Source organism: Spermophilus citellus (assembly GCF_964194105.1).
Source record: "Spermophilus citellus genome assembly, chromosome: 3".
NCBI classification, from domain to species: domain Eukaryota; kingdom Metazoa; phylum Chordata; class Mammalia; order Rodentia; family Sciuridae; genus Spermophilus; species Spermophilus citellus.
In genome coordinates this window covers 103,889,578-103,906,641 of record NC_138184.1, presented here as the reverse complement: position 1 = coordinate 103,906,641, position 17,064 = coordinate 103,889,578, and the positions used below count along the sequence as shown (strand labels likewise).

At 50.9% G+C, this 17,064-nt stretch overlaps 1 protein-coding gene across 4 annotated transcripts in view; it reads right to left on the bottom strand.

The window, feature by feature from the left end:
• The window catches only part of SFSWAP (splicing factor SWAP), a 65,141-nt gene that overhangs the window by 33,550 nt on the left and 14,527 nt on the right, over nucleotides 1-17,064 (bottom strand). For all 4 annotated transcript variants that reach the window (XM_081286650.1, XM_081286652.1, XM_081286651.1 and 1 more), the window contains one exon: nucleotides 16,074-16,206. In XM_081286650.1, coding sequence (XP_081142776.1) covers nucleotides 16,074-16,206 — 133 coding nt within the window. The remainder of the gene's footprint in view (nucleotides 1-16,073; nucleotides 16,207-17,064) is intronic.

Genomic DNA, 17,064 nt, shown 5'->3' with positions numbered 1-17,064 from the left:
GCTGCTCACGTGGCACCACTGAGCATCTCTCCTTGGAGGCAGCAGACATGTGGCAGCTCACTGCCCACCCCCAGGAACCCACAGCTGTGCACGGTGCTCTGACCCACCCGAAGCCTGTCCCTGTCTCCTGCCTCTCAGCCTCCTTTCCCGGATCTGAATCATCTGTTCATACACTTTCCGAGCATCTTGAGTTCAATGGCTTTAAATGCCACATTCTCTGTGACTGCGAAATCCATCTCCAGCTGGAGGGCTGTGGTGTGTGGCCGCCCACTTGGCACTCCTACCTGTCTCGGGTTTGTCTCCACACCCTCTCCCGCAGCTCCCAGAAATGCCATGCATCCACTTAGCCTGGGCTCCATGATTTCACAGACCCAAGGCTGATGCCCCCACCTGAAGCTCCGCCCTCCTACTGCACAGCCCATAGCTGACGGAGGCGGGTCACTCCCCGGCCACGGTTTCCGTTCAACCACAGTAAGCCTGTTCCTTGTCTGGGTGGCCCTCTCATGCAGTCCTATCTTCCTTCTCTGTCCCCTGACCCCCAACTCCTCTCAGACTTCCCTGAGAACCACCTCGCCAGCTTGCTCTGGACTTTATGTTTTTAATATTTATTTTTTAATTATAGGTGTACACAATAACTTTATTTTACGTGGTGCTGAGGCTCAAACCCAGTACCTCAGGCATGCCAGGCGAGCGCCCTGCCTCTGAGCCCCAGCCCCATGCTCTGGACTTCTTTAGGCGGCCTCTGGTCACAGAGGGACTGCGTGACCTGCTGTAACTACCTGCTCCACTGTGCTCAGTCTCACAGCAGTCCCTTTTCTGCAGGGACACATGCCAGGACCCCAGGGATGCCTGACACTACAGACAGTGCCAAACTCTACGTGGACTCTTCATTCCTGTACATGCACATCCCCGACAGAGCTCGACTTATAAAGCAGGCCAGCGGGAGATTAACGCAGAAATCCACAGTGAGACAGAGACCCCAACACTGCGCTGCAGGGGAGGCTCTGACCAGCCCTCTCACTCACTGCACCGCGCTGCTCGTGCTCAGCCTTCTTGGGGTGTGAAAGGATGTAGCCTGTGAGGAGAGGTAAGCGAGGCCAGGACCCTGGTATCAGGACGCAGCATTAGACCACCTCCTAAGAGTTGTCTGCACACAGGATCTGTGACACCATTACAGAGATCTGGTAACCGAGGCGGCTGTCAAGTCACTGTCGGGAGGGTAGCACTGGACACAATGGGCAAAGGGGGCTCACGTCCTTGGTGGAAAGCAGAGGAAGGGCCATGGTTTCATCTTGCAATGCAGAATGGTGTGCTGCTTACAACACAGGAATTATTTCTGGAATTTTCCATTAAAGGTTTTTGGACCTTGTGTCCCAGAGAAAGTAAAAATGAGAAAAAAGTGAGGACCACTGCGTGTTCATCTGTGTCATCTGTCTGTGTTCTCTGTGGTGTCAGCTCCACGATGGGAGGAGTTGTGCCCGTGCACTCCTGGCACGGTACCCACAGTGCAAACTTGTTCAGCAGATCACAAGCGGCACGGGAGAGAATCAGAATGGCAGGCTTCTCAGCAGAGGCAAAGCTACTAGGAGACGGTGCACAGAACAGTCCAGAATCTGAGGGCACATAATTTCCATCCCACAATTCTAGGGCCATCTCACATCTGTCCAGTGAAGACAGGATTAAGGCATCTAGGCTACCTGAGGATAACGTGTCTTCCACGTACCCTTTGCTGGCAGTTACTGAGGACACACTCTGGCAAAGCACAGGAACAAACAACAAGAAACAAACAAAGAGACCAACACAGACGCAGAGCAACACGGGGCTGGGGCAGGAGGAGCACAAGTTCAAAGCCAGCCTCAGAAACTTAGCGAGACCTAAACACTTGCAGGTGGCCAGCAATCTGGGCATGCTTAGGGACATCAGAGCCCACAGCACCTGCAGAGGGGCTGCTCCCACATTTTTCTCTCTTGAATTCTGATCACAAATATACTGGAGCCACACAATAACCAAAAGAGAAAACAGACAGGAGGCATGTGAATTCTGGGTGTGGATGGCCTGGGGGCAGCATGCACCCCACCTGTCCCTGTGGACCCAGAGGAAGACGGGGAGCCTCACAAAGGTGAGGGAGGGAGCAGGGAGCCTCCCAACAGAAGCTCAGAGACACACAGTGGGAATTGCGTGGAGAGACTGTCAGTGGGCGGTCAGTGGGTGGTGTGTGCCAGACACTCTTAACAAGCTCCTGCTCTCTGACTTCCAAAGTACAGACACGCAGTAGTGTGGTTAAGTAAAAATCTGAAGTGTCCTTATAATCCAAGGATGATGAGCATCTTATCCTATTTATCACATCTTTGGGTTCAGGACGGAGAGCCAGAGAAAACATTTACTCATGCTCCTTTTTAGGGGGTGACTTTGGGCTTATTTGTCCCTCTCTCCCTCTGGCCAGCCAGTATCCACCAAGCAAGGTCTTGTCAGCTGCCTGGGACCCTGGACCCAATGCACACAGCTGACAAGGTTGAGTCAACACAGCAAACTCAGATGCTCATGGTGTGTGATTAGAGGAAGAGTTGGCAGAAGGACTCAAGGTGTCATGGCCACAAAGGAGCCACCTAAAAACATGCCAGGGCTGGGAGTGAGAGCTGCAGGCAGATGAGGGGCCAGTGTAAAGGCCCTGAGGTCAGGGCTTCCTTAGCACACTATTAAGCATCGAAAGGGAAAGGGACACAGGGGCAGTGAGGTAGAGTGGGAGGGGAGTTTCAACAGCCGTGGAGGGCCAGCTGGCCACAGGAGGGCCTCTGGTTTAACAGATGGAACACACAGAGGGCTTCCAGGAGTACAGACGAGACAGCATTTACTCTCAAGAGCACAGTGTGCTGGCTGTCAGAGGAGGGCAGCACCAGGAGAGAGCTACAGCAGGCCAGGCAGACAGCAGCTGAGGCCCTGAGCATGGGTCCAAAGATAAGCAGCTGGACCGTATGGAGGGGCGAGGTAGGAAGACTCTGGGCCACCTGCACTTTGGCCTGGACAGCTGTTTCCTAAAATGGGAAAGAGTGGAGAGTCTGGGATCCTGCCTTGAGCACTCCAACTTTAAGATGCCCATAACACGTCCAAGAAGCAATGGCAAGAAGGAGGGGGTGGTCAGGACTGGGGATGGATACTGGTATTGATGAGATGCAGAGTTATTTACCAAAAAGAGAAACCATTACTACAAAAGACAGATTCTTACCAAAACAGATTTCAGATAAAACTTTAAAGTCTGTTGGGCCATTGTGTAAAAAGAAGTAAATAAGTGACACCGTTGTCACCTTGGCCCTGTACAAGGCCTTCAGGTCAGCTGCCCGTACTGGTGGCAGGCCCTGGGCCTCGCCCTCAGGAGGCCCCTGGGGCCAAGTGGCGCTTGGCTGTCTGCATCTGCATCAGTGTGGAGGACACAGTAGGGGCTGGCAGACACAGACAGCAAATCCTTTTGTCTTTGTGTACCAAGAGGTAAAACAGAGGTTGTTATGTAGGAACTTAAATAACAAGAAAAAACACATATCCATTTTTTGATGCAACAGAAAATACGATAAAAAAAAGTTACTGATTACAGGGTTTCTGTTAACAGAGGTTAATGGCGAGAAGAATGGCTTCTGAGATGACAGCTTACTTCACTGGGGTCAGAGCCAGTGTCCTTCTCATCCGAATGAAGCAGAGTGAGCTGTGGAACTTGCTGATTCCCAGGAGCCCAACAAAGCGGAAGGTAGAGGGTAGACGGAGCGGACGTGCAGCTGTAGCCATCCATCCTGGACGCTGAACTGCACACTGTGCTTCTACTGAACCTGAAGCCAGAACCTTCCTTCCTCCCATACACTGCAGGTTTCCTGACACCAGGTCTTGCTAGGCTGCCCAGGCTAGCCTCAAACTCAGTCTTCCTACATCAGCCTCCCAAGTGGCCAGGATGAGTGTGCCACCATGCCTGGCCTCACTGCATTTTTTAAAAATATATATATTTCAGATGTTGATGAATCTTTATTTATGTGCCTCACACATGCTAGACAAGCGCTCTACCACCGAGTCACAACCTCAGATCTGCAGATTTTTTTTTTTTTTAAAGAGAGAGAGAGAATTTTTAAATATTTATTTTTCAGTTTTCGGTGGACACATCTTTTTATTTTTATGTGGTGCTGAGGATGGAACCCAGCGCCCCGCACATGCCAGGCAAGCGCGTTACCGTTTGAGCCACATCCCCAGCCCTTTGCAGTTTGTTTTTAAAAGCAAGTTTTTCTAAAAAGCTGGCTGAAATGCTCTTCAACTGGGTCTCGGAAATTTTAAAAGTATTTCTGAAAGTATAGAGAAAGTCAGGGAGTAAAAAATCTCTCCTGGATCCCACAATGACCTTGATTCCCCATTCCCTTCTGTTCTCTGGCCACGCGTGGTCGCAACCCAGGCAAGCGTGCTGGGCCTGGGGTAGGGCTCTCGCCCTGCAGCTGTGTCCCTATCATACATAGGTAGAACTCTACAATGCCACCTTTTTTGTTTTTGGTACCAGGGACTGAACTGAGAGGCACTTGACCACTGAGCCACATCCCCAGCTCTATTTTGTATCTTATTTAGAGACGGGGGTCTCACTGTGTTGCTTAGCACCTTGCTGTTGCTGAGGATGATTTTGAACTCATGATCCTCCTGTATCAGCCTCCAGAGCCACTGGGATTACAGGTGTGCGCCACTGTGCCCGGCACAATGCCACCTTTTGATAGTAGGAGCCTGTCCCCATCATGACAGGATGGTCACCCATGGCCTGCCAATGCTCTCCCATGCCACAGGGCACCCAAGAAGATGAGAGCTAACTGGCAACCACACCTTTTCTGCTTTGTTAGAGCTTCCAGATAAGCCGGTGTCTTTAAAAACGTCCCACACGAAGGGAGGCTTGCTTTGACACTCGAGGCTGAGCAGGAAGCCTGAAGGACTTCTGCAGGCTGTGAGAACGGCGCCCTTGTAAAGCTGTGAATCTTAATACATGCCCCACCCCCTTCTGGGGCAGGGTCTCACTGTGCTGCCCAAGCTGGCCTTGAACTCCTGGGCTCCTGCCTTGGCCACTAAGAGAAGCCAGGGCACAGCACTTGCTGCTGCATCCAGCAGGGATAAACAGATGTGGAATCCCAGCTGGACATGCTTAAAAGCTTGCATTTTTCTTGGCAAATCTCGCTCCATACCAGGGTAGGGTGTAAGTGGCAGTCTTGGGGGCAGCAGTGCAGAGGTGCCTGGAACTGGGCCCTGCCTGGGAGGAATCTTGCTCGAGGACGACAGAGCAGAGGCACTCTTCTGAGGCAAGGCAGGGTCCAAGAGAAGAGCCCCTCCCTGTCAGAACACAAGGCCTGCAGGGGCAGCTCTGCACGCCACACTGAAAGCAGAGAAGGCAGCCAGGGGAAACCACCAGAACCAGTTCTGAGCTGCAGATGGGTCTGTAATGATACCAAGCTGGGGCCAGCGGGGCTCCTTACTGCTGTCTACAGCCCACAAGTATAGGTGAATGGTTTTTAATACTTATTTTTTAGTTGTAGTTGGACACGATACCTCTATTTATTTATTTTTAAATGTGGAGCTGAGGATTGAACCCAGGGCCTCGCACTTGCTAGGCGAGCGCTCTACTGGGTGGTCTTATTTTTTTTTTAAATGGTTGGGAAATCAAATAAAGTAATATTTCGAAATGTAAAAATGATGTGAAATTCAAATTTGAGTGTCCATAAAAAAAAAGTCTCCACTGGCACCCAAGCACCCTCACTTGTGACAGCCAGTGGCTGCCTTCAGCCAGAGAGGTAGGCAACTGTGGCAGAACACAGGCCTGAGAGGCCACCCGGACACCAGTGGAGAAGGCTTGCCAGGCTCACACCAGCACCATGACAGGACCACGACAGGCCCATGACAGGACCACGACAGGCCCAAGACAGCACCACGACAGGACCAAGACAACACCAAGATAGCACCAAGGCAGGACCAAGACAGGGCCAAGCAAGACAGGACCAAGACAGCATCAAGACAGGACCATGACAGCACCATGACAAGACCACAATAGGACCATCACAGAACCAACAGAATGAGAACTGCAAAGAGTAAAACAGACATGGATTAAAAACAAAACAAAACAAAAAACCGAAAGATGAAAACAATCCACGTTGATGTCAGGGAGAAACACAGGCTAAAACGAAGGAAAACGAGGAAACGCTGAGGAAAAAGACTCCGAGGGAAGGTCTTCAGAGGACCCGAGAGAAGCCCTCTCCTGCATGAGGGCCTGCATAGCACAAGCCTGGAGCAGGACAGCTGGGAGGCAGAAGGCAGGGGGCTCGCCCTCCTCCACGTAAGTCCGGGGCCACCTGCAGCCCACCCCACAGATACTGTTTAAAAGGCTGGGAAAATCAAAAGGCAGAGAAGAACTCAAGAGCGCAGCCCCGGGTACAGCGGCGGACATGAAGCCAGGGCGGCAAGGCTGGGGGCCCAGGCCTCTCTGGGTTTCTTGCTTAGGAAGCCCGGGAAATGGCGGAACTGGGAATTCTACACCCAGACCAGCTGTCCTCTTCCCGTGCGGTCGAAGGCAGCACTCGGTCCAGGATGCAAGAATCGAACACACCTGTCCACGGGTTGCACACCCGAGACACATCAGATAGTCAACAGAGAAGCTGCAGGGAAAAGGCAAGTCCACCCGCCAGGAACCAAGACCAGGCCACCAGGCACCCAGCACGACAGAGGCACCTTTTTCTCAATCCCCTGAGGTGACAGTAAGATTTCTAACAGAACCTGGAGTCAGCTGTGGGGGGCTGTTCTCAATGACCACAACTTCCAGTCCTGAAGCAAGGGGCTCTGACCAATCATTCACTACATTGTGCGGTGACTTGGGCATTGTCCCAGCCTGGGAAGTTGAGGGCGTGTCTTCAGAGGTAGGCGTGTCACCCATGGGGCTGAGCTATGCCCACCTGTTCCTTGGTAATCCCACCCCTTTGCCCTGTTTGGGACAGAATGTTCCATGGAAATGCCTTCTGTGTGTCCCCTTCTCTTGCTCTGCCCTTGGGAGTGGTCTTCCAACCTGCCGACAGCAGACATCACGAGGCTAGACTCAGACCCCTGAAACCTGACCCCTGGCCTCAATGAATGGCTTCTCCCCAATAAAAGGGGTCAGCAGTGCTCTCTTGCTCTTTCAATGGACCCCTAAAGTAGGAGGAGCCGTCACAGGACCCAAGAAAAAGATATCTCAGTCTCTTGTCTGGTTATTTCGTGCAGCCCAGTTCCCCTGAGGTGATCCTAAGTGTTTTAGTCGTGAGAAACTCCACAGACAGGGGAAGGACAGAAGGAAGGTATTTTTTAAGAAATAATTTCCTCTAGTTTCAGTTACTAGTGTTGACGATAAAAACACTTGACTTAAAAAACAAAACAAAACAAAAAACAAAAGCCACAATGACAACCCCCTAATATTCTCTGAATCTTTCCTCTTGATCATAAAGGGTCTTTCAGAACTCTTTTTTTTTTTTTTTGGGCACCAGGGGTTGAACCCAACAGTGCTAACCACTCAGCTCCAGCCCCAGCCTACTGTATTGTTTATTTTGAGATGGGGTCTCACTAAGTTGCTGAGGCTGGCTTTGTTTTGAACTTGTCATCCTCCTGCCTCGGCCTCCTGAGCTGCTGGGATTACAGTCAGAACTAAATACTTACTGTTGTACTCTACTTTCTGGTGGAACTCAAGTAAACCTAAGTTTACTTCCCCTTTAATAACGTGTCTCTGAGGCCTATCTACTCCCCAGGTCAAGTGCCCCCTTCCTTGGATGTCAAGCATCCCATGCTAATGCTGCTCCCACGCCCAGTGAGTGCTGAAGGTGCTCTTCCTTTCTTATACTTCTTTTTTTTAAAAATTTTATTCTCTTTTATTGCTGAATAATATTCCATTGTGTATAAGTGCTACATTTTCTTTTTTTTTATAATTTCTTTTTTAAATTTATTTTAATATACTTTTTTTTGTTATTGCTGTAGATGGATACAATATCTTTATTTTTTTTAGATATTTATTTTGTTTTAGGTGTAGATAGACACAACACAATGCCTTTATTTTTTTTTATGGGCACCGAGAATTGAACCCGGGTTGCACCCATGCACTCTACCACTGAGCCACAATCCCAGCCCCATAATATCTTTATTTTTATTTGTTTATTTTCATGTGGTAATGAGGATCAAACCCAGGGCCTCAAGCATGCAAGGCAAGTTCTCTACCACTGAGCTCCTGCCCTAGCCCTCTTGACTTATGAGAAAACTAGTTTTAAAAAGAAAATGCCACAAACAACAAAAAAGTACATTAAAAAAAGGGGTAGAGAAAAAAAAATCGAGCCTAGTCACATGAAATGGACTTAAGTTTATGACTTTTTAACTTATTATACTGTATAAAAAATAGTGGACCGTATTTCCGTATTATTGCCTCCTGCGTAATTAATTAAATTCACTATAATCTTCTGCAAGGATGTATAACCGAATAATAGAAAACAACTAAGTCACAACAAAAAATAAAAAGCTTGAAAAATAGTTCATTGTCAGGCTTCACAAAAGATTTTAGTTCCACATATTTGTATTCAAAGGGCTTATAGAAAAATTCTTTTAAAGTAAAAACAAATGCCTTTTTTTCTGAAATCCAGGAAAGTCTCTACCTGTGTAACACCTGAGTATAACCCGAGGGGATCCTAAAACACCACACAGGGTAACAGCAGACCAACCAGGTGGTGCCCAAGCCCTGCCACTCACAGCTGCAGACACAACCCGCCTGAAATTCACACTAAAACAGAACTGTAAAGAATTAACCCAGGATACTAGACTGGGCTCCACATAAGCATCACATGAATCTGCAAATAAGATACTAAAAAATCTAAACAGCACAAACCGGCAAGTCAGCAGCCCTGCTGGAGGCCCGCCTTGACTCTCTCAGCTCTTCTCCAGCTGATCCTGTCCTGACTACAGGTGGATATGGTCGACCCCTCTCCTGCTGTACCTTGCCCTCTCCTCAGGAGTCTGCAGTGCTGGTGGCTGTGGCCAGGGAGAGCAAGCACTGGTCCTCCAACAGGGCGCACAAGCAGCCTCAGGGTTTTGCGGCCACTGAAAATCCCACAATGGTGGCTTTTTGGGGGGGGGGGGGCACTGAGGACTGAACGCAGGAACGCTTGACTGCTGAACTACATCCCTAGCTCTTTGAAACTTTTTAAAATGTTGAGACAGGGTCTCACAAAGTTGCCAAGGCTGGTCTGGAACTTGCAATCCTCCTGCTTCAGCCTCCTGAGTTGCTGGGGTTGCAGGGGTGCGCCGGGCGCCCTGCTCACCATGCGCCCCCTCGTAGCTGTGCCTTTATCTGTGTATCTGTAGACTACAGCAGAGATCCCAGGTAGGAGGCACATGCATCCTGGGTTCCGACACACCAGTGCATTGCTTGCACATGGCCATGGCCTCTGCCACCACAGGAGATCTGTCAACCTCTTCCTTCCTAGCTTCCCTGACAGCCAGGAAAATGATGTCCCTGCAAGCCCCTCTGCATTTCTGTTTAATCTCTGAAGATGGCTGAACTCATTTAACAGCCTAGAAACCGACTTTCCCCTGATACCTGGCACTGCAGCAGGGGCTGGGCTCGGGCCAGCAGAAGAGCTGTAGGGAAGGTGTCAGGCATGCTGTTTTCTGTGAGGATGTGTGTGCCCACCCCCCACCAGTTTCCCATCCCCACTGGCTGATACAGTGCTGACCCACTGCTAAATAGATGATCTTTCTCCTGCCAAAGTGTCCCTACTTGCTGAAAATGTCCTAGTGTAAGCTCTTACAGATGGAAGTGACTGTGCTGGCAGACCCCCCCAGACGAATGGGGTCTGCTTTCTCGAGCTGGTTCCTTCTCCAGGTTCCCTGGAGCTGCCCCTGGGTGCTCCCTGTCATTCCCACTGCAGTTCCTGATGTGCTGGGCACCATCTTTCTGGCCCCCGAGGAGCTCCCAGTGGGGGCGGCTCCCCCTGTAGGGGAGCAGGTGCCAGGGTGAACACGGAGTGTGCGGCCTCCTCTCAGAAGGCTGGGACTTCTGCTTTCAGGACAAGCTTTTTCTTAAGCTATTTTTTTCCAGTTAAACTTACTATAATTATGCACTTAATTGATTAAAATTTGTGCAAACATGCAATTTGAGAAAAGAAAATTATTGTTTCTGTGACTATGAAGCTGAATGCTTTGGAAAAATAGGTTAAAAAGCCAATTGCTTTCAAAAGTGCACTAGAGGAAAGAGAAATAACCGTCCATGCCCTGAAATAGTATGCTATCAACAGCTGCCGGCACCTGGGTTTAAAGAACTGACTATTTAAAGACTTCTATGGTAATAGTAGAGGTTTATGACCCGATACGGCCTATCTCCCTTTATTATGCTTTTTTTCCCCAAATGTTTTCTATTCTGGTTCATCACTTTTTTGGACAGCCAGGGAATCATTTTATGAGAATAACATCAAATTCCCCCATAAACCCACCAAGGTTAACCGGAGCTTACCAACCTGGGGTCTTTAGACTGTCAGTATTGTGAGAACACAGTGAACTCACACCTCCTGTACATGGAGGTCCACAGAACTAAAGCAAGCGCACACCTGGGTGCCCGCTGCTCCCGGGCTGGGCTGGGCCGGCACATGCCCCATGGCTCTAGCCTGTGCTTGCTTGCAGTGGCCGTGGGCTCATTTTCAAGATTTTCCATAGCTTTGCAATTTCTCTTCTCCCTAAACCCAAATACTTAGTGAACTGCTACTGTGTCCAGCCAGGAAACCCTCGTCTTCAGTGGGGTCAACCTGCTGTTCAAGGTGTGGCCCTCCCAGAAGGCATGCTCACCTGTCCTACTCCTGACATGCCTACTTATGGGTTCAGACCCTCACTCCCACCATCATCAGTCACAGTGAGATGCTCTCAGTGGCTCTGCCTGTGCTCACAGGCCTGCTCGTTGGTGTGTGTGACAACTGTCTGAGCACAGAGGTCCACCCCAGTACTCACATAGCCATCCACTCTTACAAACCAGAGGTGCTTTGGAGCTTTTATCCCTCTTTTTCCTAAAGACACTCATTAGTAAACACTCCTGAGAACCCGTGTCCCTGTGGAAGGAGGTGAGGGGACACTCTGACCAGCAGGTCAGATGTGGTCTTCATCCTTGAAAAGCTTAGTGTCTGTGGGGGGATCCATACATGCACAGAAAGACTGACACACAACTGCTCAATGCACCCGTGTAACATACACTGAACCAGCTTAGTAAGGAAAAGACTGAGGTGGTGGCCATGATTCTGACCCCCCACAGCCTCTCTGATCCTAGTCCTTTTCATTCTAGAGCATCTTTGGGTTAGGTCTTAGTCCGCTAGACAATCAAGTTCATTGTTCTCTTACTAAAATGCCACCCTGACCAGTGGGCAGCTGAACTTAAGATTGTTCATGTGAATCTGCAGGGAAACCAAATAAAACACAGACACAATTTACCTTTACACAAGCTTCAGGACGGCTTCCCCACTCTCAGCCTCAGGATCCCCAAAAGGGAGAGCGAGAGAAAGTCACGAGAGGCTGGTGAGAGAGCACGGTGGGAAGTGCTCTTTTATTGGGGGGACTCCTGTTCTTAGAAAGTTCTACTCAAAAAAGGGCAGAAGGGGCAGGACTACAAGGGACAGGTGAGTGTAACTCAGCCCTAGGGGCACGCCCCACAAAGAAAACCTTTGCTATCTGAGCTAGACCCCACCTAAGCCACAGTGAATGCAGTGGTTGGTCAGAATCTGAGGCGCCAGGACTGGAAGGTGAGGTCATTCACTGTGGCCCCCCACACCAAAGTTACCCAAAGTTAGTAATGCTATAGATCACAGCAAAAACCAGGTGTGCGCACTAGCATCTTGCAATCTGCCAAACTCCACACCTAGGGCCTGAAGCCACGCCAGGGGGAAGGTATGACTCAGGACCACCCCTGCCTGTTCCGCCACCCATCAAGACTGAGACCACCGACACCACTGTGCCATGGGCAGCCTGTCTCCTCATGGCTCTGCTGCATACATTGTCACAGGTTTCCCCACAGCCACAGCTGGTGAGGCTGGCTTCCCATGGGCACCATGGGGGCAGTGCTCATAGAAATGTCTGAAGGCTCAAGCGCCACCCTCCCTGGCCTGGGCCTGTCAGAGTGGCTCTAGCACAACAAACCACTCCCACGCCCACAAAGCCACCACTGCCTTGAAGTTGGATGCAAGGCTGAGACTAGCAACATTTCTCAGTCTACTCTCCTCCAAAGTCAGAAGTAAAAACAACGAGATGTACAGCAGGTATACCTGTAGGAATACCTGTAGGAACGTGACGACAGACGTCACCTCCCCAGCCCAAGGAGGACTTCCCATAGCTGTGGCTGCAGGACAGGCCACAGAGCCTCACTTCCACTACGGGCTGTGCCTTCCGCAAGTCACACTCCCACTGGCACAGGGCTTCTCTGTTACTGGGATAGGTGGTCAGGTGCTGGGTGCAGATTCAGCCCTTTCCCGCCAGCCAGAGCCAACGGCCGTCTCTCCAGACTCCACATGTCCACAGCTCTGGCCCAGGTAAAGGCCCCTCAAAAAGTGAAACTTCAGTAATTTTCATTATAGCTTTTCTAATAATTTCTCAAGTGAAAAGTCTACAAACGAAGCTCTCTTCAAAAAGCCACCTAATGCCTGCGAATGTTATCCCACCCCTGGTACAAAGCCAGCTGTACAAGGGACAGAAAGACAATATGCTGGAGACCCCAGAGTGACACACCTTGTGTGAAAACCCATGGGAACACAACCAGGGACAGGCTGAGGCAGAGGAAGAAGGGGAAAAGCAAAGTGTGTCCCTGGCAGGAGGATCCTTCTGGAAGCTGACCCAGCATAGCCCCAGCAATCATTGTCGACAGCCACACCCAGCACGCTCTGTGCTGAGGCCCACCAGGCTCAGCTCAGGGCCTTCCTGAGGCAGCACAACGCTATCCTGGCCAGGGAGGAGCTGCAGGTCCTCACACAGAGCCTTCCAGACACTGATCAGCCCACGAATCTCTGAAAGCACAACAGCAATGCACACTCCTGACAATTTGGAGAATAAAAGTGTGCAAGGAAGAAATTCAAGCTGGGTGCCATCTCTCAGGGGCAGCTGTGAGCCAGTTGGCATTTCCACGTGCTTCTCTCCTGTCGACCATCTCCAACACAGTGGGTCGTCACTGTCAGCACTCATTCAACCTTAAACTCCTTAGTGCAAGAGACTAAAACTGAAAACCAGGATTGGTGTTCCTCCCCTGGAACAACTGTGACAAGTCAGGCCTTCTCAGTGGCTGGTCACAAGACAGCAGCCTCACACACAGCTGTCAGTCAGACTGCAGGCACCCAAGCCTGACTGACTCGGCAGACACAGCTGCCCCGTCAACAACGCACCACCAAGAGAGCTTCAGGTCCCTGAGCTATTTGACGCAAAAGCTGCAAGGGCAATAACAGTCACCAGAGATGCAGGGACTTTGACGACACAGAGATGAGACATTTCAGAGGACAGTGAGAAACAGCACCAAGCTGGCAGAGGTGAGCAGGCACCCAGCGAAGCCAGACAGGGAGGGAAGGTAGGTGTTGTTGGGCCGCATTTACTACAGTGGCCGCATGCCAGGGTGCTACGGCCTCCAGGTCAGCATAAGGCAGAGCCCTTGACCCACAGGGACTCCTGATGCTGGGAACCCCAAATCAGGAGTTTTGGGAATTCTGGCAGGTTCCATTGGGATTCAGATCCCAAGTTCCAGCTCCAAGTTCTCCTAGGAAACTGGAACCAGGCCACCTCTCCCAGGTTATGACTTCCTTGGATCCTGGATAGGCAGGTGTGGTGGTGGCCTGGAAGGCTGCCACTCTCTGAAGGGACTCTCAGTGCCAGGCTGATAGTGGAGCGGAAGCAGGAACGTGTCTGCAACTATAAGCCTAGGTCAGAGCTGCATGCCCTCACAAAACTCCAGACAACTCCCTGCCCTATTCTTCCAGGTGTTCATCACTCTCACTGTGTAAAAAAAGGGAGGACTTTGAATCAAGGACTGTGCACACTGCAGGATCAGGAGGCAGGAGTCAACTCCTGCAGGCCAGCCCTGGGAGCCCTGCCAGGCATTGCCTGAAGTCTGCCCAACTGGCTAATGTCCCATACTGCCATGGCTGGGCTTGGGCCACCACCTCCACCACGTGTGGGCTGCTGTGTCACACCGCAGCCACTCTCAGCCTGCTCCACCATCCTGCCCCGTGCTACAGGGCTGTGCACACACTGCACCCTGACTGTCTGTCCACTAGTGGTGGGCAGCATCCCAAATCCCCAATTCCTACTGCTGTCCTGCAGAGCAGTGCAGTGACGTGCAGGGGTGCTGTGGACATGCCTGGACGCTGTCCTCCACATGGGCAGACTCAAGGCAGGCCTGAAAGGGAGAGGGTGAGGGTGCCCTTGTGGCACGCATGGGGACTGTACAGAGCCTCTGCTGCTTCCAGTTGTGCAGACTTTACGCGAGGCCACATGGAGCTCAGGGCTTAAGGACAGGCCACACACAGGCACCATGAGGACTGGGGACAGCTGCCTTCTGATGCTGACACCAGGAGCTGACGCAGGACCTAAAGCAAAATGCAGCTCTGCCACGCGAGATCTGACTGCAGCACTCACAAATCTTGATTTGATCACTTAAGGAAATTACTTGATTCTTGAATATCAGAGGTTTTCTGGGGACATATGCACAAAGTTCAGGGAAGTGACTGATTTTTATAGCCTTCGAATGTGGAGTTAGCATAGTGAAATGGCACATCAGCAATCCAGAGCTGAGAGGAAGGTGCGAGAGGGCGGTGCCTGTGCACCGCCAGAGCTGGCTCAGATAAACAGCAGTGTGCGTTTCAGAACCCGGCGGGCTGACCCAGTGTCACTTCCCAGGTGTACTCAGCACACGGGCCTGCAGGAGGCACTGGGCAGGCCAATTCCTCTCTGCTGCACGTCCTCAGGCCCCCTCAGCCTTGGAACAGATTAACTACCCCAAGACTTTTGGCACAGAGACCAGGGCCAAAACACTCAAATGACCCCTGAATCAATAATCTCCAAATAATTAAAAAGACGAAGGCAATCAGCAAGAACCAGAAGAAAGCAATGTAGGGCTGGAGTACAGCCCAGTGGTGAGGCACTGGCCTCGAATGCATACGGTCCTGGGTTCCATCCCCAGCACCAGGAAATAAGGAAAGGAAAAAGAAAAGAGAGGAGGAAGACCGGCTGGCTATTCTGTGATGTGCTGTGCTGTGTGATGACGCAGCTGGCTCCCTGTGCCATCAGGCTTCTGGTGCACAGCTCAACCAACCTCAGTTTGAAAATATTCAGGGAAAACAACATTGTGTCTGCACTGAAAACTGCAAACCTTTTTCTCCTCATTACTTCCTGTATAATACAGTGTAACAACTGCTGACCCAGAACCTGTGTTGTTAGGTTTCCTAAGTCCTCTGCAGATGGTCATAAAGTCTGCAGGAGGGACTTGAGCATGCTTGGATTCTGGTGACTGCCATGGTCCTGAGCCCCATACTCTGCAGGTATGCTGCAGGATGACCATCCATACTACCTTATGCCATGTCTTGTTAAAGAAAGCAACCATGGCAGACAACCTGCCTCCCACTCAGAATTATATGTCCACCCAATCCTGGCCGTCAGTGCCAACAGTCTCATGACACCATCCACAGGGCAGGTAACACTATGTCCACCCAGCACCTGCATCTGCTTCTCTTAGCAGAGATCTGACTGGGGCAGCGCTGTGCCCGACTGCAGGCCCCATTTTCTGGCTTGTGCTCTAGGTGGGAGACCATGGGACACTGCGTTAGTAAATTAAGGGACACAGAAGTCACAGTGTGGCTTCTGGGAAGGACTTCAGAGGGGTAGGACAAGTTGCTGTTTTCTGTCCCTGCTGGAATGCTGAGCTGGTACAGGGCACAGTAGCCGTCCTGCCCCTCGTCAGGGCACCTCTCTCAGGGCAACACACCCTGGGTTGGACATGAGGACAGTGGTTGGGGCTGGGCCTTGCAGCTGGATGCAGGTCAGAACGCACAGTGAGTACTCACAGTCTGCCGTGTACTCCACCTGGGAGGGCTGCACAGGCGCCCCGTCTGCAGCTGGGGTAGGGGCAGAGCTGTCAGCCTGTGCTTTACGGACCAGGGCTGCCAGGGGGTGATCCGGGTCCACCACCTTCAAGGGCTAGGGACAGAGAAGACACGGTTTTAGCATTTTCTGTGTTCTGAGCCACAACAAACCATCCCATTAAAAAAAAGGTTCAGCTCCACTTTTGTTACAATAGTGTGTATACCTTAGAGCAACCTCAATGCACGTGCATGCATTTGGATAGGCACACACACAGAGAATGCTAACAATGCCCAGGGGAGGTCATACCAGGCCCCAAGTGATGCAAAACTGGGAGCATGCAGGACAGGAATGGTGGCACAGGCCTCCAGAACCATAGCTCTGTAGAAGCTTCTGTGGGAGGTGGGCCTGGCAGCTGCCCGTCTCTCCAGTGCTGGCACCCTCTTCGTGATCCTTGCAACCAGGTGGTATACGGCTCTGAAAACCCTGTCTTCCTTTGACCTCCTGAATGTACAGCCATCTGTCAGAGCCCACAGACTCCAGGCAATCTTCTGCTGGGTCCTGAACCCCTCCCTGGGCACACATACAGGAGGTCCTGGTGAACTGTGGCCTTGTGCTCCAGCTGGTTGTGAGTCCCAGAGGAACTGAGAGAGCACGTGGCCTCTCTCCATAATGCCCACTAAGCAAAGGAGGGTGTGTCAGACTGGACTGCTACTCCTGGAAGTGTGAGAAGCTCATAAAAAACTTGAAACTGTCCTTCTTCAGAGAAATTTCTGATTTTTAAACCAACGTTTTTTAATCATCCAATCAAGAATGATTCCTTCCAGGGATTGGCCACACAACACAATTGCTGAAAATCATATTCCTAATCTCAGACTTCTGTGTCCTTACACTTCAGATGTGAGACAGCTGCATGAATGAACCCTAAGACAGTGCTGGTGGCTTCTTTGTAAGATGAAGGAAGATTAGCTGCAG